Source organism: Gorilla gorilla, chromosome X (genome assembly GCF_029281585.2).
Source record: "Gorilla gorilla gorilla isolate KB3781 chromosome X, NHGRI_mGorGor1-v2.1_pri, whole genome shotgun sequence".
Taxonomy (NCBI): domain Eukaryota; kingdom Metazoa; phylum Chordata; class Mammalia; order Primates; family Hominidae; genus Gorilla; species Gorilla gorilla.
This window is the reverse complement of record NC_073247.2, coordinates 14,316,425-14,337,451: the sequence shown is the minus strand read 5'-3', so window position 1 is coordinate 14,337,451 and position 21,027 is coordinate 14,316,425. Positions and strand designations below refer to the sequence as shown.

Here is a 21,027-nt window from a genome sequence, read left to right as displayed (position 1 = left end):
CAGCATTTAAAATAAACACGGTCATATCAAATTGGCATGTAATGTACCCCATCTTGAAACTTGCTACTATCTTGGCTTGTGTGTGGATAGCATATTACATTAATGCCGAGCAGATGAGTAACGCCGAAGTAGCTGGCGCCTAAATGGCTTAAACACGGAGAAACCACTTACTGATGATGGAACAAAAACTGACCAATCAGATTATAGAGCTGGCTTTTTAAAATTGAAGAAGCTTCTTTGTAGCTAAACCAACAAGAACAAAGACACAACATACCCGAATGTCTGAGACACATTCAAAGCAGTGCGTAGAGGGAAATTTATAGCACTAAATGCCCACAAGAGAAAGCAGGAAAGATCTAAAATTGACACCCTAACATCACAATTAAAAGAACTAGAGAAGCAAGAGCAAACACATTCAAAAGCTAGCAGAAGACAAGAAATAACTAAGATCAGAGCAGAACTGAAGGAGATAGAGACACAAAAAAACGCTCCAAAAAACCAATGAATCCAGGAGCTGGTTTTTTAAAAGATCAACACAATTGATAGACTGCTAGCAAGACTAATAAAGAAGAAAAGAGAGAAGAATCAAATACACGCAATAAAAAATGATAAAGGGGATGTCACCACTGATGCCACAGAAATACAAACTACCATCAGAGAATACGATAAACACCTCTATGCAAATGAACTAGAAAATCTAGAAGAAATGGATAAATTCCTCGACACATACACCCTCCCAAGACTAAACCAGGAAGAAGTTGAATCCCTGAATAGACCAATAACAGGCTCTGAAATTGAGGCAATAATTAATAGCTTACCAACCAAAAAAAGTCCAGGAATAGATGGATTCACAGCCAAATTCTATCAGAGTTATAAGGAGGAGCTGGTACCATTCCTTCTGAAACTATTCCAATCAATAGAAAAAGAGGGAATCCTCCCTAACTCATTTTATGAGGCCAGCATCATCCTGATACCAAAGTCTGGCAGGGACACAACAAAAAAACAGAATTTTAGACCAATATCCCTGATGAACATAGATGCAAAAATCCTCAATAAAATACTGGCAAACGGAATCCAGCAGCACATCAAAAAGCTTATCCACGATGATCAAGTTGGCTTCATCCCTGGAATGCAAGGCTGCTTCAACATACACAAATCAATAAACATAATCCAGCATATAAACAGAACCAAAGACAAAAACCACATGATTATCTCAATAGATGCAGAAAAGGCCTTTGACAAAATTCAACAGCCCTTCATGCTAAAAACTCTCAATGAATTAGGTACTGACGGGATGTATCTCAAAATAATAAGAGCTATCTATGACGAACCCACAGCCAATATCCTACTGAATGGGCAAAACCTAGAAGCATTCTCTTTGAAAACTGGCACAAGACAGGGATGCCCTCTCTCACCACTCCTATTCAACATACTGTTGGAAGTTCTGGCCAGGGCAATCAGGCAGGAGAAAGAAATAAAGGGTATTCAATTCGGAAAAGAGGAAGCCAAATCGTCCCTGTTTGCAGATGACATGATTGTATATCTAGAATACCCCATCGTCTCAGCCCAAAATCTCCTTAAGCTGATAGGCAACTTCAGCAAAGTCTCAGGATACAAAATCAATGTGCAAAAATCACAGGCATTCTTATACACCAATAACAGACAGAGAGCCAAATCATGACTGAACTCCCATTCACAATTGCTACAAAGAGAATAAAATACCTAGGAATCCAACTTACAAGGGATGTGAAGGACCTCTTCAAGGAGAACTACAAACCACTGCTCAGTGAAATTAAAGAGGACACAAACAAATGGAAGAACAGTCCATACTCATGGATAGGAAGAATCAATACCGTGAAAATGGCCATACTGCCCAAGGTAATTTATAGATTCAATGCCATCCCCATCAAGCTACCAATGACTTTCTTCACAGAATTGGAAAAAACTACTTTAAAGTTCATATGGCACCAAAAAAGAGCCTGCATCGCCAAGTCAATCCTAAGCCAAAAGAACAAAGCTGGAGGCATCACACTACCTGACTTCAAACTATACTACAAGGCTACAGTAACCAAAACACAGATATAGCATGGTACTGGTACCAAAACAGAGATATACACCAATGGAACAGAACAGAGCCCTCAGATATAATACCACACATCTAAAACTATCTGATCTTTGACAAACCTGACAAAAACAAGAAATGGGGAAACGATTCCCTATTTAATAAATGGTGCTGGGAAAACTGGCTGGCCATATGTAGAAAGCTGAAACTGGATCCCTTCCTTACACCTTATACAAAAATTAATTCAAGATGGATTAAAGACGTAAATGTTACACCTAAAACCATAAAAACCCTAGAAGAAAACCTAGGCAATACCATTCAGGACATAGGCATGGGCAAGGACTTCATGTCTAAGACACCAAAAGCAATGGCAACAAAAGCCAAAATGGACAAATGGGATTTAATTAAACTAAAGAGCTTCTGCACAGCAAAAGAAACTACCATCAGAGTGAACAGGCAACCTACAGAATGGGAGAAAATTTTTGCAATCTACCCATCTGACAAAGGGCTAATATCCAGAATCTACAATGAACTCAAACAAATTTACAAGAAAAAAACAACCCCATCGACAAGTGGGTGAAGGATATGAACAGACACTACTCAAAAGAAGACATTTATGCAGCCAAAAGACACATGAAAAAAATGCTCACCATCACTGGCCATCAGAGAAATGCAAATCAAAACCACAATGAGATACCATCTCACACCAGTTAGAATGGCGATCATTAAAAAGTCAGGAAACAACAGGTGCTGGAGAGGATGTGGAGAAATAGGAACACTTTTACACTGTTGGTGGGACTGTGAACTAGTTCAACCATTGTGGAAGTCAGTGTGGCGATTCCTCAGGGATCTAGAACTAGAAATACCATTTGACCCAGCCATCCCATCACTGGGTATATACCCAAAGGATTATAAATCATGCTGCTATAAAGACACATGCACAAGTATGTTTATTGTGGCACTAGTCACAATAGCAAAGACTTGGAACCAACCCAAATGTCCAACAGTGATAGACTGGATTAAGAAAATGTGGCACATATACACCATGGAATACTATGCAGCCATAAAAATTGATGAATTCATGTCCTTTGTAGGGATATGGATGAAGCTGGAAACCATCATTCTCAGCACACTATCGCAAGGACAAAAAACCGAACACTGCATGTTCTCACTCATAGGTGGGAATTGAACAATGAGAACACTTGCACACAGGAAGGGGAACATCACACAACAGGGACTGTTGTGGGGTGGGGGGAGGGGGGAGGGATAGCATTAGGAGATACACCTAATGTAAATGACGAGTTAATGGGTGCAGCACACCAACATGGCACATGGATACATATATAACAAACCTGCATGTTGTGCACATGTACCCTAGAACTTAAAATATAATAAGAAAAACCCGTAAAAAATAAAGTAAAAAAAAAATAAAATAAAATAAACAGTGAGAATGTCAATTATTTAATTTCTTTGTGATTACTAGTTAACCATTTGTTAAAAACTAAAATGGTTTCTCAACTCAAATAAATGCAAGGATATATCAAATACTTTAAAACATTAAAGATGAAGTGTTAACATAAATAATTACTAGTGACTTAACTACTAAATATCTTTAGGTAGAGTGGTTATTTCTAAGCATATAATGAAAGCTAAGAAACATAAAAAAGGTTAATAGAATTAAATATAACATATAACCTTTGTTTAAAAAAAGAGCAAAATTTGTCAAGGTATAAATAATAACTAAATGGGAGAGTATTTGCAATAGCAGTAACAAAGGGCTAATATCTTGAAGGCAAAAAATCCCTTTCTACTAAAATATGATTACCCTCATAGAAAATTGCAAATATCAGTTAAAATATAGATGGACACTAAACAAGAAAATACTTTAAAATTGTAAGGTAATTAAAGATAATTCCTCATTTATCAAAAATTGTCAAGCACCTCATTGTATACACTTGCTGTTTCCTCCATCTGGGATGCTCTCCTCATAAATCTTCACTTGGCCAGCTCTTTCTCAAGATTAAATATCATCTCCTCATTGAAGTAGTTCCTGATCAAAAGCTTAATTTAAATATCTCCCCGAACAGTTTTCATTATAGCAACCATTACCATCTGACCTTATCTCACTCATTTAGTTGTGTTTTATTTGCCCCCTGAGGTTTCCCAAGGGTATGTGTAAATCCTCAGTGCCTAAAATAGAGCCTGATCCACAACAGACATTCAATAAACCTGTAAAAAATTGCCAAATGAATAATAGCTACCACGATTCCTGCCAGCTTCAAGATGCGATAGTGATCATAAGTAGAAATAGAGAAGCCAGGAAAGGTAAACTTGGGTAAGATTTGCCCAACTGTCTATTATACACACAATTGCAGAGTACCCACAAAACCAAGAGCATTGGAAATCTCTTTGCAAAAGGAATTATTTTCCCAAAATGAGTAAAATATTAGAGAAAAGTATATATTTTCAAATGATATATGTCATTTTTCTTATGTATTAGCCCCTCCTATGTGTCTAATTTAGCCTAATATTTCTTATCTAAGCAACAATTCTGAACACTTGGTGGGAAATTTTTAGCAATATCTACAAACTCAGACCTACTCGACAGATTAGGAAACAGAAGTTTCCATGGTTTTTTTATTTTTTTTATTTATTTTTTTTTTATTGATCATTCTTGGGTGTTTCTCGCAGAGGGGGATTTGGCAGGGTCATAGGACAGTAGTGGAGGGAAGGTCAGCAGACAAACAAGTGAACAAAGGTCTCTGGTTTTCCTAGGCAGAGTGTTTGTGTCCCTGGGTACTTGAGATTAGGGAGTGGTGATGACTCTTAACGAGCATGCTGCCTTCAAGCATCTGTTTAACAAAGCACATCTTGCACCGCCCTCAATCCATTTAACCCTGAGTGGACACAGCACATGTTTCAGAGAGCACAGGGTTGGGGGTAAGGTCATAGATCAACAGGATCCCAAGGCAGAAGAATTTTTCTTAGTACAGAACAAAATGAAAAGTCTCCCATGTCTACTTCTTTCTACACAGACACAGCAACCTTCCGACTTCTCAATCTTTTCCCCACCTTACCCCCTTTTCTATTCCACAAAACCGCCATTGTCATCATGGCCCGTTCTCAATGAGCTGTTGGGTACACCTCCCAGACGGGGTGGTGGCCGGGCAGAGGGGCTCCTCACTTCCCAGTAGGGGCGGCCGGGCAGAGGCGCCCCTCAGTTTCCATGGTTTTATAGGTGATCGTGTGGCTGCATTTTGCTATTTAAATTTAAAAAATGTCTTGGTGATAAACAGACACCTAGAGCTTTTGTCTGATCAGCTGGAATAAAATGTGAAAACTTTCTATGGAAACCTCAGGGGAACGAAGGTGAGGTTCGTGATTTCACTGTGTTAGCAAATGGAAATGCATTGGGAGTGATGACGAATGTTATTGTCTGTGTTCCTGGGAGATAACACAATTGCATTCCAGTGGCTTTTAATGAGTTTTCACTTGAGATACAGTGAGTACATTTGCATGTCAACTACAGAGACCAAAAATATATTTCTTGTCATCACTGCAGGAGGAGAAATCATTTCTGTGCTGTATAAAGTAGAAGGAAAGTAGGTTCACGTACTGCCTTTTGTATTAACGATAAATAATTGAGTTCAGTTAGCTTGTTCTTACACAATCTGAGGAAGAAGAACTGAGTACAGTGGCTCCCATTTTGTAACAGTTTGTTATTTTTTTCTGGGATGACCTGAAGCTAAGAACATGGGGGTAGAGACATGTCTCATAATTTTTTTTTTTTTTTTTTTGAGACGGGGTCTCGCTCTGTCACCCAGGCTGAGAGTGCAGTGGCACAATCTTGGCTCACTGCAACCTCCCCCTTCCGGGTTCAAGCAATTCTCCTGCCACCACGCCCGGCTAATTTTTGTATTTATAGTAGAGACAGGGTTTCACCGTGTTGGCCAGGCTGGTCTCGAACTTCTGACCTCAAGTGATCCACCTGCTCCAGCCTCCCAAAGTGCTGGGATAACAGGCATGAGCCACAATGACAGGCCCAAAATTTTTTCTTAAAGGTCTAAAAAAGTGTTTTCTTCCAACATAATATTCCGTACACTGCAGATGGTCTTTTATTTTGCTTATTGGTAACTGGCCTAAGAGATTTTACATTTTATTGAAGTAAATCCTATGTCATTATTATAAACTTCTGGATTGCTTAGAAAAAAATATATAAAAAATTTTTTACTTAAGGTTCTTCCATCTGTGTAACTTTCTGTATGTGCTTTTAAAGTCCTTGTGCCATTGAGCTATAGGGCTTTGACTTCTGGGTCTAAAAAGGACACCAAGTTCTGCTATATCTTAAACACTGACAGCAATTACAGCCTTATCTTCAGGCCCGGTAGAAGATGCTAATCAAAGTAAACTGCGTTCATGAGATGCAGGGCCAGAAATTAAAACTATTCAACTCCTCAAGGCCCAAGGACTATTGTGGAAGAGGTGGGCATGTGAGATTGTAAGGGCTGATATTAAGAGAAAAGTAGCTCAGTTTCTCTAGGAATTAACCATTCATATCAAAGGCACACTAAAGCAAAACCAGTATCTAGGTTGCTGTGTCAGTTTAACAAGGCTTTCTTGGAGCATTAACTCACTCCTTCATGCAAAATGATAAAGGTTACAAGGTTTATAGAAATTATATTTTATAGTCAAGATGATTAAACTTTTATTATAAAATTTCAAAAAAACAAATTTAATTTGCCACATCCTGTTTTTAATTAGGGCTTATTGTTTGGGATATTAAGTCTCCTCTCTCAAAGAATAAAGATTTTCACCTTTTTTTTTTTTTTTTTTTTGAAATCTTTGAGTTACTGCTTTGGTTAAATGAATGACTTATTTTACAATGACCCATGACCCTATTTCGTGATATCAAGCATTTTAAACTTTTTATCTTTGACGAACTTTCCAAAGTGAAATTCTAACTTGATTCTTCATTAATTTTTTGATATGAGTCCTCTGAAGTCCAAAAGAGACATATTTGTCTTCTTTGGTATAAAAATCATACAAGAAGCATCGTCAAATATAAAATGGTGTTTGACTTTCTTTGGGCTGTATTTATAGAAATGTTATTGATATGTGCTCCAAAATTATGGGAAACTCTTATAATTCTGAAATAACTTCTGTATGTTATTAATTATAAATTTTATGTTAAATTGTTGTATGCTACAGAAGTAACCAAAATTTACTTGTCAATGGTGGTTTTAATAATGGCCATCCTGGCTGGGTGTGGTGGCTCACGCCTGTAATCCCAGCACTCTGGAGGCCAAGGCGGGTGGATCACGAGGTCAGGAGTTCAAGACCAGCTTGGCCAAGATGGTGAAACCCCGTCTCTCCTAAAAATACAAAAATTAGCCGGGCGTGGTGGCACAGGCCTGTAATCCCAGCTACTCAGGAGGCTGAGCCAGAGAATCACTTAAACCCAGGAGGCAGAGGTTGCAGTGAGCTGAGATCATGCCATTGCACTCCAGCCTGGGCAACAAGAGTGAAACTCCATTTCAAAAAAAGAAAAAAATATACACCCCTGATTTGAAACAAGACTAGGATACACGGTAAAGAATGTCTATTCACTAAAGTTTTGACAGACTGAAGGCCATTATTTCAGATTGGAAATAGGAAACTTAAAAGAACTACATGGACATTGGGTAAAAGAACATGGGTTGAAATTTGCCTGGCAGTAGCCCAAAAGTAAATGGTCTTCGAGGTGCATGTGAAGGAACTGTAGGAGGGAAATGGGATAATTCACATCTCCGCCAATAAATAAATGTAGCCACACTAGCTTGGGGGATTTGAGGTGAGACATCGAAAATACTAAGTCATGGTGAGGGCTGGAAGACAAAAGAATGAATCACTTCATAGGAATGGCTGTGGGGAAGGGCTTGAAGGAATCATCCTCTGACTTCCACGTGAACCATGAACATTAAACATGGAGAAATGAGGAGCGGCAGCAGATCGGTTTGGGATGCATCTTCAGGGGATGCTGAAACAACAACAGCATTTGGTTTGCTCTACACCCCTGTCACCCCTCGCCCGCAAGCCCAGGGAGTGGTCAGCAGTGGTGCTTTGTGATGTCGAAGCCACCCTAGGGGTGCCATTGGCTGGGACACTGCCTGTATGATCAAACAAAGCTCAAGGGTGTGGCTTTGCCTTGTCACCAGGAGGGTACATATAGGGAGGGCAAGAGCTCTGGGCCACTGCGAAGATTCAAAAGCTACAAAAGCCCACTGCAGACATTGAAGAACCAATATATACAATGGGCCAGCAAGCCAGTGCCGGCGGGGTGAAGAGAAGCACCCCCTGTGCCTCCAACGAGGCCGGCGAGACGGTAAGATTGTTAGGTTTTGAAGCGAAGGCGAGGGTGAAAGAAAGACACACAGAGCGGGGGCGGCTCAAACAACAACACAGGAATATTGCAGACAATTGTGGAAGTGGGGGACCCGCTCAATGCCAGAGCCCACCGCCGCTTACAGGCTGGGGTGCTTGTAGGTATGGGTGGGAGGGGCCTGGGCAGTATGGCTTGCTGCCCGGCAGGATATTGATAAGATGTTCTTATGATCAGGTGGTTTGGCCCTTTTTCTGGTGGAATATCATTGTGGTGTTCCTTAGAACGTTGCCAAGCAAGATATGATAGGGATGTTTCTTTAGTTGGGCCTTTGTCCGCCTTGCGGACAGGTGGTTAGGCAGGATGTTTCTCATGGCCTGAACCCCCATGGGATGTTTCACTTTGACCAAGGTCTGCAAAATAGCAAAGAACTTACAAAATGGTGCAGTTTGGACTAACAGATGACCCTACCCACGCTCCTCTTCTTCTTCCCCATAGATCCCTACTCTGTGATTCAACCTTGTTCTTCTCTGGATCAAACCCCTTCCTCAACCTGCGTTCCTTCTTCTCATGAAGCCCCCCATGCTATCCAGTCTCTATCCTGTTCATCCGAAATAATGTCCTCCTGGCCTCTCCCTGTTTTCTTAACAGATGCCGGAGACCCCAAGTGGTGACTCAGACCCCCAACCTGCTCCTAAGAAACTGAAAACATCTGACTCCTCCACCATAGTAGTGGTCCGCTACAGGAGGAAAGTTAAAAGACGTTACTCCGTCTCCGATGAATTGGTGAATGACCACTCCCGAGGGAACGGAATCAACCCCCTCCAAATGGAGGAGAAGGAATTCATGGAAATAAGGGTTGAAACACCTGCAAAGTAGAAGGAAGATGCATTCATTAGCCTTGGGCAATGAAAATAAAGTTTGAGAAGCTGATGGCTGTGTATATCTCTGCCTGTTTTCTGATGGTGGGGGGGGGGGGAAGGGAAGGGAAGGGAAGAGGTAGGCATTTGAGAAGGGAGGGATATGAGGTCCTGTAGGGTTGGTGGACAGACCCACAGGTTGACAGTAAGCCAGACATTGTAAATAAGGCCTGGGGGAGGACTGATTCCTAAAGAAAATTTTCTTCTTAAAAGTTTATCTCACAGGAAGTGGAGATGTGTATATGTTCACCCAACTGTACCCGGCAGCACATAGTTCTGCTGAATGGACATATCAAACGTATTCCCATCCCCTTTCCATCGGATATTTTCCTAGGCTAGAAATATATGCTTTATAAAGAGTAAATGTTCTGTAAAACACAAAGCACAATACAAAAGAAGATAGTAGATGTAGGAGTAAGTAAACGGCAGGAAAGCATTGCTTGTAATGAAATGATTGAAAAGCCAATTCTGAAACAAAATTTTCAATGCATCTTAAATATTTGTTACTGTTTTAATGACCTCAGCAGTCTTTAATCAAGATAAGTATGCTTTAGAAATGTGTTGATATCCGCAAAGTGTGAATATTCAAAATCGCCATGACTTGGGAAAAGGAAAGTAAAACACTCTTAAGTATGAGGAGCTTTTTTCCATGGAATGTGAACTGCAAGGTGGTGAGAAGGGTTAGGTGTGATGTGGTGAGATCATTTTTAGGAGAGTGTGTCTATTATCGGCTTCCTAACACTTCCATTTTGCATGATAATTTCCTGAAATTCATCATTTAATTAAGGCTATAGATTTTGATTACAATGTGTCTTAAAATGTCAAACAGTATAATATTTATAGTGAAAAAGAAAACTGCTTGGTGGATACACATCGGTTAGCGGGAAAAGACACCACAGGGATTCACCATGGAGTCACCCGTGGATGGGATTTTAGTTTCTGTCTTTGAATTGACCTTCACATAGTGTCTACCTCTTGAGAGTTCAGGGGATGTTGGAGAGATAATTAGGTAAAACAAGAAGGTCTTCTCAGGATACATGAGGGAGTTAAATAAAAATGCAGGAGCAATTACAATTTTAGTTATTTGTAACTGTTGTTTGCTAAGTCATAACACTGTCATGGATAACATGAAAAAATAAAATATACTAAATATCAATAGACAAAAACCAGTTTGCTTTTCTCCAACCAAATACCTAAATACCTAGCACTGATTTCCAGAACAAAATCCCCCATGTACCATCTTTGGAATAAAAGAATATTCTTTCAAGTTGTCGGACCACAAGGTAAAAACAAAAAATCCCAATGCTTTTTTTCTTACTCTTTGATATGTACAATTGAAGGTATTCCTCATTGCAAACTAATATTTCCATCCAGCACGTGACATTAAAGAAGTTTTCATATTTAGGATAGTAATACGGGATCACATTCTTTAGCCTTAGGCATTGCAGAGGAAAAACAAACAAACAAAAACAAACCAAAACTAAGCTGAGAGAGGCGGAGCAAGAAAAGCAGAATAGAAGGCTGCACAGATCAGCCCTCTCGCAAGGACACAAATTTAGCAACTATCCACACAGTAGAAAACACCTCCCTAAGAACCCAAAATCAGGCGAACTCTCATAGTACCTGGTGGTATCACTGAAAGAGGCACTGAAGAGTTAGAAGAAACAGTCTTAAATCGCTGACCCCACCCCTTCCCTATCTTAGGCAGTGGCAGTGTGGTGTAAAGAGCATCTCTGGAAGCTGGAAGAGCAAGAGCAGAGCAGTTGTGGGTCACTGAACTCAGTGCTGTCTCTTACAGGAGAAAGGAAAACCAGACCAAACTTAGCTGACTCCCATCCGGGAAGGGAGCATTGAAACCACCTCTAGCCAGAGGGAAATCACCCATCCCAGGAATCAGAACTTGAGTTTCTGCAAACCTTGCCACCAAGGGCTAAAAAACTGTTCCAGGTTTCTCAGACAACCTTAAAGGCAGTCTAGGCCATAAGACCTGTAACTCGTAGGTGAGTTCTAGCGTAGAATTGGGCCCAGAGGCAGTGGATTGTGGCGGGTATGTGGAGGGGTGCACATGACCTACTGAGATACCAGCTGGGGCAGCCGAGTGAGTGCTGGTGTCACCCCTGCCCTAGCCCCAGACTGCCCGGCTAGCGGCTCCATAAAAGGCCCCCTCCTTCCACTTGAGGAGATGGAATAGTGAGGAGCGTTTTTTTTCTTGCATCTTGAATACCAGCTCAACTACAGCGGGACAGGGCACTGGTCGGGGTTGTGAAGCCCCTGCTCCAGGCACTAGCTCCTGGATAACATTTCTAGACACACCCTAGGCCAGAAAGAAACCTGCTGCCTTGAAAGAAATGAAAAGAGAACACCTATACACTGTTTATGGGAATGTAACTTAGTTCAGCCATTATAGAAAACAGTTTGGTGATTTCTGCAAGAACTTAGAATTACCATTCATCTCAGCCACCACATTACTGGATATATACCCAAAGGATATATATCATTCTACCATTAAGACATATGCATGCGTATGTTCTTGACAGCACTATTCACAATAGCAAAGATACTGAATCAACCTAAAGGCCCATCAGCAGCAGACTGGATAAAGACAATGTGGTGCATAAACAGCAGGGAATACTACGCAGCCATAAAAAAACGAGATCATGTCTTTTGCAGCAACATGGATGGAGCTGGAGGCCATTACTCTAAGCGAACTCACGTGGGAACAGAAAATGGAATACCACCTTTTTCCATTTATAAGCAAGAGCTAAACATCGGTACGCATGGACACAAAGAAGGGAACAACAGACACCCGTGTCTACTTGGGGGTAAAGGATGGGGAGGAGGGTGAGGATTGAAAAGCTACCTGTCAGCTATTATGCTGATTACCTGGGTGATGAAATAATCTGTACACCAAACCCGTGTGACACACAATTTCCCTATATAACGAGCCTCCACGTGTACCCCTGAACCTAAAATAAAAGTTAACAAAAATTTAAAAATAAAATAATAAAAAATTAAGAAGTCTCACAGAGGTAGAGAGTAGAATGGTGGTGACTAGGGGCTCGGTGGTGGTGGCTGGAAAGACATTGCTCAAAGGATACCAAATTTCCGTTAGACTGAAGGAATAAGCTCCAGAGATACATTGTACAACACGGTGACTACAGGTGATCATAATATGTTGTATTATTGATAAATGCTAAGAGAGGAGATGGTAAGTGTTCTCAATACAAAATGATAACTTTGTGGGATGATGCATATGTTAATTATCTATATTTATTCATTCTACAATGTATATACTTCAAACATTAGATACATGATAGATACATTCCATTTTATCTGTTCAGTTTAAAATAATAAAAATAAAGAAGAAAGACATGTCCAAGTGTTCTGCCTGGGAAGATGGGCCTGAGAGAGTCTTACATAGTTAATCACGTACTATGTTTTTCTGTGCAGGACAGCAGAGGGAGTGGGGCTACCTGAGAGCTGCACATAGTCAGTAAATGGCCTATAACAGCTCTACTTCCTTTCTTGAAGAATCAGAATGGTGAAAGAAACCAGTGTAATGTTTCTCATACCCCTAAGAAGGACACTAAAGTGTTTTAAAGAGAGTTGGATCTGAAGGGGCCCTGTGGTTGGGCTTGAGGGATGACATGAAAATGTTCTGCATGAATCAGCCATTTAGGGCCAGATGGGACGATACGCATCTCAGGAGACGTTCGATGGATACGACATTGGGAAATTCTGAGATTCTGAATTGACTAAGTGTGAGACTCATGCATATTAAGTGCAATTACATAAAATGGCATTGCATTTCTCATTCGGCCAAGCATTGTAACCAGGTATATTCATGTGCCAGCTATTTCAATAAAAAGTGGTATCTCTCACAACCGTTTGCATTCCAATACAATTTTCTGAATGTAAGAGAAAGAGATATAGTTATAACCAAGGTGTTAATCAATGAGAATAGTTTGCATCTCATCTTCTCTATTCTGCAGAAAGGCCCTTGAAGAGCATATTGCATCATTTTCTTCATGGCCAAGAAAATCAAGAATCACTGATCTGGCCAGGCGCAGTGGCTCGTGCCTGTAATCCCAGCACTTTGGGAGGCCGAGGCGGGCGGATCACCTGAGGTCAGGAGTTTGAGACGAGCCTGGCCAACATGGTGAAACCCTGTCTCTGCTAAAATACAAGAAAAAATTAGCTGGGCGTGGCGGCGGGTGCCTGTAATCCCAGCTACTGGGGAGGCTGAGGCAGGAGAATTGCTTGAATCCAGGCAGTGGAGGTTGCAGTGAGCCGAGATCGTGCCACTGCACTCCGGCTTGGGTGACAGAGCCAGACTCTGTCTCAAAACAACAAAAACAAAAACAAGAAATCACCGATCCATTTGAAAGTCAAAAAATATTTTGTCATTGACTAAATGTAGACCCTAGAGAGTGATCCCCATACACCACACTACAACTTAAGACTGATTCTGTTTCTTAATCATCCTTTGGAGGTCATCACGTTTTTGAACTCTTGTAATAACAGGGGACTTGAACTCATTTCAGACAGCAAACCTCGTCCTGTGTTATCTTATGCTCTGGGAGGAATCTAAAAGACAAGGAAGTAAGGAAGAAAGAAAGGAAGGAAGGGAGGGAGGAAGGAAGGGAGGGAGGGAAGGAGGGAGGGAGGGAGGGAGGAAAGGAGAAGAGGAGAGGAGAGAAGAGAGGAGACGATCTCTAAACCTAAATTGGTAGAAAGCTTCACAAGTCTGAATACTTAAAAAGTTAAATTAAGTAGCTAAAGATGTTTTTGAAAATCATCTGAGCAAACAACAAAATGATTCTGAAAAATATTTGGTAATGTAATAATGACAGTGGGTTATTTCTTCTATCCTTGATCTCCTACAATATATTTTAAGCCAGATCATGTTTTTCCTTTGATGAAAACTCCACAGAGTTTTCATCTTGATTAAAATAAAATCCAAATTCCTAATAAGGCCGTACATGATGTGGGCACCTATTACCTCTCTGACATTAATACTTATTCTTCTCATGAATCAGTCACTCTACTTCTATCACACTCCCCAATCTGTGACTCTTGTAACTCACCATGCATGTGATTCCTCTAACCTGCCATCCATATCAGGGTCTTTGCATACTTCCGCCTGGAAGGTTCTTCTCTAAAATATCCACTATGTATCCTAATTTTCTTTTCTTTTCTTTTTCTTTCCTTCTTTCTTTTCTTTTTCTTTTTCTTTCTTTTTTTTTTTTTTCTTTTTGAGATGGAGCCTTGCTTTGTCGGCTAGGCTGGAGTGCAGTGGTGCATTCTCGGCTCTCTGCAACCTCTGCCTCCTGGTTTCAAGCAGTTCTCCTGCCTCAGCCTCCTGAGTAGCTGAGATTACAGGCGCCTGCTACCACGCCTGGCTAATGTTTGTATTTTTAGTATAGATGGGGTTTCATTGGTTGGCCAGGCTGGTCTTGAACTCCTGACCTCGTGATCCACCTGCCTTCGCCTCCCAAAGTGCTGAGATTACAATCGTGAGCCACCACGCCCGGCCTGTGTATCCGAATTTTCTTAAGGTCACTAGTCAGAAGTCACTTTATTGGAAAGGCTATCCTCCATTTAATGGTGAAGACATTAAATGGTACTTGTACTTCTTTCAAAAAAAATGATACTTTTATCAGTTATTTTACTACAGTACCTGGAACACGTACACTTTCAAGAAATATTTGGTGAATGAATGCATGTTAATCTGAATTTAGTATTGCAGTCTTCATTACCAGAAAGCATTTACATGTTTTAACTGTCAGGGAGCAACGCTGGTAAGTGATTAATTCCCTATCAATAAAATGGATAGAGTACTATTCATGCTACATGTTCTCACAGTTGTGGCAAGGGTTATTAAATTGCCAACTGTAGTACTAAACTTATATTAATGTTGTACTCGTTAGTATTACTCTTGTTATGTTCAGAGGAAATATGGAATAAAAGTAAGATCATGGGCCTGGTTCAAATCTGAAATTCTGCTACGTCCTAGTTGGGTGATGTAGGTCAAGTTTCTTAACTCCTCTGAGTCTTAGATTGTTCGTCTGAAAAATGGAAAAAATGCTAGCACCTACTTCTCAGGATTGTTTTGAAAAACAAATTAATTAATATATTTAAGCTTTTAGCACAGAGCTTAGTACATAGTGTATGTTCAGTAATTACAAACTATTACTAGTGAGTATAATAGGATGTGAAAATTCATGACATCAAACAACTAGAACCAAGATTTATATATACACACACACACACACACACGCAGACATATGTATACACACACACACACACACACACACACGCACAGACATATGTATACACACACACACACACACACACACATAATTTTTTTTGCAACAGAGTCTAGCTCTGTCGCCCAGGCTGGAGTGCAGTGGCGCGATCTCGGCTCACTGCAACCTCCGCCTCCTGGGTTCAAGCGATTCTCCTTCCTCAGCCTCCCCAGTAGCTGGGATTACAGGCGCCCGCCACCACACCCAGCTAATTTTTTGTATTTTTAAGTAGAGACAGGGTTTCTCTATGTTGGCCAGGCTGGTCTCGAACTCCTGACCTCAGGCGATCCACCTGCCTCGGCCTCCCAAAGTGCTGGGATTACAGTCGTGAGCCACCACACCCGCCCCCATTCTGCTATTTCTTATCCCTCTTTACATTGCAGCCACACTGCAATGTAAATGAACCTTTGACCTAAATGAACCAATTAATGATGCCCCCACTTCACTAATGTGCCACAAGAGGGCGCCAGACAAACATTTCTCAACTACTCGGTCAATGCGTTCAAGCATGCCACAGGTGTTCTTGCTAGAGACTTGTCATTGATGTTTTCTTGAGCCATTAGAAGGAAATGGCCATGAGGAAAAGACTCGGTTTGTTTTATGTTAATCCAGGGGATATGATGGTAGATAGGTACCAACCAGACATGTCCATTTCAGACAGTCAAAGTAGCCAATCTGTCCTCCACAATTCAGCATTTTTAGAGAAATAAAAAATGGTGCTGAAACATGCAGAGTCTAAAACTGAATGTCTGTTTTTCAAGTTCTTTCTATTTATTGGCTAGGGAAAAATAAGCGCCACTTAACTTCTCTGTAGTGCAATGTCTCAACTTTAAAATGACTACAATAGCAAATGCTTCATAGAGTTGCTGCAAAGATTACATAGATAAATATGCGAAAACACAAGAGGCTGGAACGAGCACTTTAAGATGACAGTAATTTTATTTTATTACAAGAAAGACTGAGGTTGAATTTTCTTAACCCAGAACTTAGATTAGGAAGAAGTGGTCATTAAAATATACCATGCATTATTACTTATTATGGTCACCATTCTGTGCAATAGATCACTAAGCTTATTGCTCCTGGGAGGGGATAGATTTATTAACTTGCCTGATGTAATCATTCCACATTGTGAACATATATCAAAGCATTCCATGGTACTATATATATTATATATAATATTTTATATAAAATATTATATACAATATTATATATTATATATAATACATTATATATATTATATATTATATAATTATATATATTATATATTATATATATCATATATTATATATTATATATATCATATTACATATATATAATATATAATATATATAATATATATAAAATATATATAATGTTATATATAAAATATTATATATAATGTTATATATAAAATATTATACATAATGTTATATATAAAATATACATAATGTTATATATAAAATATTGTATATAATGTTATATATAAAATATTGTATATAATGTTATATATAAAATATTGTATATAATGTTATATATAAAATATTGTATATAATGTTATATATAAAATATTGTATATAATGTTATATATAAAATATTGTATATAATGTTATATATAAAATATTGTATATAATGTTATATATAAAATATTGTATATAATGTTATATATAAAATCTTATATATAATATATATATAATTTATCAATTAAAAATAAAAATAAAATGCTGACAAAATAAGAGGTGTTAAATGAATGTATAAGAAACATGAGGTAGCTGAAGTAGGAGTCTTAGTCAAACCATCTGCCCTGATCTGTCTATCATCCCATGCTAGGACATGAAAAGGCACATATGCAGAGGACTGGGGGAATTGAGAGAGAGTGAAGGACAGACAGAGTCTTCATCAGGGACGCTCCCACGTGGGAAGCCTCCTACCATGAACCTTAAAGACGTGAGTTCTGGAAGGTGTCTGAGAAGAGATTTTCTGTGGTTTTGCCAGAGAGCTGGCAACGAGGTGATGGGAGCAAACCCTTCCTTCATTATTATATTTTCCAAAACTCACAGCATTATTTTGGAGAATTGTTAAGGTAGTAGGAGGGAGATTTAAGAAATAGCCCCAGAGTGTCTTTGTGTTTGCTGCCCTGCATGTTTGCCAGGAAGAACATATTCCTCAGGTATTAGTCTCGTGCTGCTGATAAAGACATACCCAAGACTGGGTAATTTATAAAGGAAAGAGGTTTAATGGACTCACAGTTCCACATCACTGGGGAGGCCTCACAATCATGGCAGGAGGCAAAAGGCACATCTCACATGGTGGCAGGCAAGAGAGAAAAAAGAGCCAAGTGAAACCTCTTATAAAACCCTCAGATCTCATGAGGCTTACTCACTACCATGACAACAGTGGAAACCGCCCCCATGATTCAATTATCTTTCACTGGGTTCCTCCTGCAACACGTGGCAATTATGGGAGCTACAGTTGAAGGTGAGGTTTGGATGGGGACACAGTCAAACCATATCACCTGAGGTATGGAGAGACTGAAGAAAATGAATGTGCCATTTTTGATCTTTACAGAGGGTTTCAAATTTGCAAATGCTCAAAAATGTTATCCCTCAAAGACCTTTGAGGAAAAAGTTAGTTGATTGACTCCAGCAAAATGGAATGTAATCCAAGAAAGGCGAGAGCAGCCAAGCACAGTGGCTCATGCCTGTAACCACAGCATTTTGGGAGGCTGAGGTGGGAGGATCGCTTGGGTCCAGGAGTTCAAGACCAGCCTGCACAACATAGTGCAATCTCATCTTTACTAAAAATTCGTTTAAAATTGCTGAGTGTTTACTAAAAATTTGTTTAAAATTGCTGAGTGGCACATGCCTGTATTCCCAGCTACTCAGAAGGCTGAGGTGGGAGGATCACTTGAGCCCAGGACATTGAAGCTGCAGTGAGCTATGACTACACTACTGCACTCCAGCCTGGGTGACAGAGCAAGACCCTGTCTCAAAATACTACTACTACTACTAATAATAATAATAAAAAGAAGAGAGTACACAGGAAGCAGTGCTGAATAAATAAATGTATAAAACAAAGTCTGAATGTGTTAGTGCACAGTTGTGAAAATAATCTGGAATTAACATTTCACATGGGAGGTAATTGAAAGAGCAGAGAAGAAAGAGAGAATGAGCATATGTTCATGTTTTTGTTTCGTCTGGGAAGAAGACATAGGTAATGACTATCTTTATATTTGATAGAAAATATAAGCTTAAATACGTGTGCTGACAGGTGAAAGGTGGTTACCACTAGAAAACTAGAAAAGATGTGTACAAGTTTCAGAGCCTTAATGGGAAATGCGTGGATTGAAGAAAACCTGATTCATGCAGTCAGAGGTGGGTGGGAAAGAATTACACTGAAGAAGCAGAAAATCTGATATATGTAAAAAAGGGAAAATAATATAAAGTGAAACTGCAGGACTCAATCCAAATATTACCATGATCATAATAAACATGGATGGATTAAAATTCCTTTAAAAAAGATAGGCTTTCTGAATGGGAAAATAAACATAAAATCCGGACATACAGTAGTGTAGGAGGCAGCTTAATTAAAAACAAACAAAATGTTGAAAATAATAGATGCATTTGATATGATTCTGTTCCACTATCCAATCTAAGTAATGGTCAATTACTTTATAGATTGTTCTTCGTTTTTTTTTTTTTTTTTTTTTTTTTTTTTTTTTGAGACAGAGTCTCCCTTTATCCCTCAGGCTGGAGTGCAGTGGCGCGATCTTGGCTCACTGCAACCTCTTCCTCCCAGGTTCAAGCAATTCTCATGCCTCAGCCTCCACAATTGCTGGGAGTAGAGGCGCCCGCCACCACGCCCGGCTAGTTTTTGTATTTTTAGTAGAGACGGGGTTTCACCTTGTTGGCCAGGCTGGTCTAAACTCCTGACGTCAGGTGATCCACCCGCCTCAGCCTCCCAAAGTGCTGGGATTACAGGCTTGAGCCACTGTGCCCAGCCTTCAGTTTGGTTTTGTCCAGTGTTTTCTCATGATTAGACTGAGGTTATGCATTTTTGGCAAAAAAATCATCAGAATTGATGTAAGTTTTCAGTGTGTCATGTTACGGAGTGCATGATGTCTGTATGTCCTGTCCTGGTGATGTTAAATTTCATCACCTGGATTAAGTGGTGTCTGTTGGAATTCTCCACTGTAAAATTATTATTTTTTCTGATCCAGGAAAGGTTAAGCAAGAGTCTGGCACCATTTTAAGTCTAATAAGAAACATTTACTATCTGATTTCTCTGAAGCCTGCTACCTGCGGGCTACATGTGCATAATAAAAACTTTGGTCTCCTCAACGCCTTATCCTCACCCAGACATTTCCTTTCTATTGATTACAGGTCTTTAATCAGAAAATCCTGGAATCCACCTACGACCTGGAAGTTCCTCACTTTGAATGGAATCCCACCTTTCTGGACTAAGCCATTGTACGTCTCACATGTGTCGATTGATGTCTCCTGTCCCCATAAATTGTATAAAGCCAAGCTGTCACCCAACCACCTTGGGCACTTGTTCTCAGGACCTCCTTGGGGCTGTGTCGTGAGCCATTGGTTAAATGAATAACTCTTTTCAAATATTTTACAGAGTTTGACTCTTTTCATGGACATTAATTGGTGTCCTACACGTGGGGCCTCAGAAAAGACTCAGAATCCTTGACGCAGTTGCCCGAACCCGGAGCTAAGGTACCCGCGGGGCCACTGGAAGCCCTCCCTGGCTTTAGGTTTCTCCTCCAGTGGAACCGGTGAGTCCTCTGCAGCTCTGGACCTTCCATTTGGTTGATGGTCCTTGGTTCATTCTGAGCTGTTTTTCTACCTCCTTTTTATTTTTCTCCTAGGAAGTTGTTGTATAGGATCCTACTTTAGGTTTGGTGGTGCATTCTAAATGGTCTTCTCCACTGCCCTTTTCCCCCCAAATTAATCTCGATTGGCCTGTGAGTACATTTGCGTGAGAGACTGAACTGCCACTTTTGTGGCATAATTTTGAATTGCCAAATGAGAGGCTGACCTCCTCAGCTTGGAAAAGATAGGGAGTTTTGCTCCTCCTAGCCAAAAACCACCCCTGGGTGGTAGGGGTTGAGTGGGAGTCTCTGGGGGATTGACTCCTGCCATGATGTGCAGTGACCCTACAGGGAACCACACAACAAAATTAATTTTAAGAGGCTCATCCAGGAGACGGGTGTAAGAGCTGATCACTTGCTATGTTGAGCCCTGTCAGGGGTCTAGACCTCTGGAGAGAGAAACTCAGACACGTGAAAGGGTAGAAAGACTCAGTGGTGACACACAGTGTAGTCCCTCTCACAGCCAGCACACTTCAATCCACCCTATTAAAACCCAGGCCACAGTTTAGTTCCTCATTTTTAAA

At 40.1% G+C, this 21,027-nt stretch overlaps 1 protein-coding gene across 1 annotated transcript; it reads left to right on the top strand.

The window, feature by feature from the left end:
* The first annotated feature begins 7,658 nt into the window (after positions 1-7,658).
* LOC129530069 (sperm protein associated with the nucleus on the X chromosome C-like) lies at positions 7,659-9,353 on the top strand. The gene is made up of 2 exons (XM_055376375.2): positions 7,659-8,423; positions 9,072-9,353. Exons 1-2 carry the CDS (start codon positions 8,352-8,354, stop codon positions 9,297-9,299), a joined length of 300 nt encoding a protein of 99 aa, XP_055232350.1. The 5' UTR covers positions 7,659-8,351; the 3' UTR covers positions 9,300-9,353.
* Positions 9,354-21,027: the final 11,674 nt, after the last annotated feature.

Coding starts and splice junctions, on each gene's coding strand:
- LOC129530069 (XM_055376375.2), top strand. CDS start 8,352: ATGGGCCAGCAAGCCAGTGCCGGCGGGGTGAAGAGAAGCACCCCCTGT. Junction 8,424..9,071: donor CCAACGAGGCCGGCGAGACG/GTAAGATTGTTA, acceptor TTTTCTTAACAG/ATGCCGGAGACCCCAAGTGG.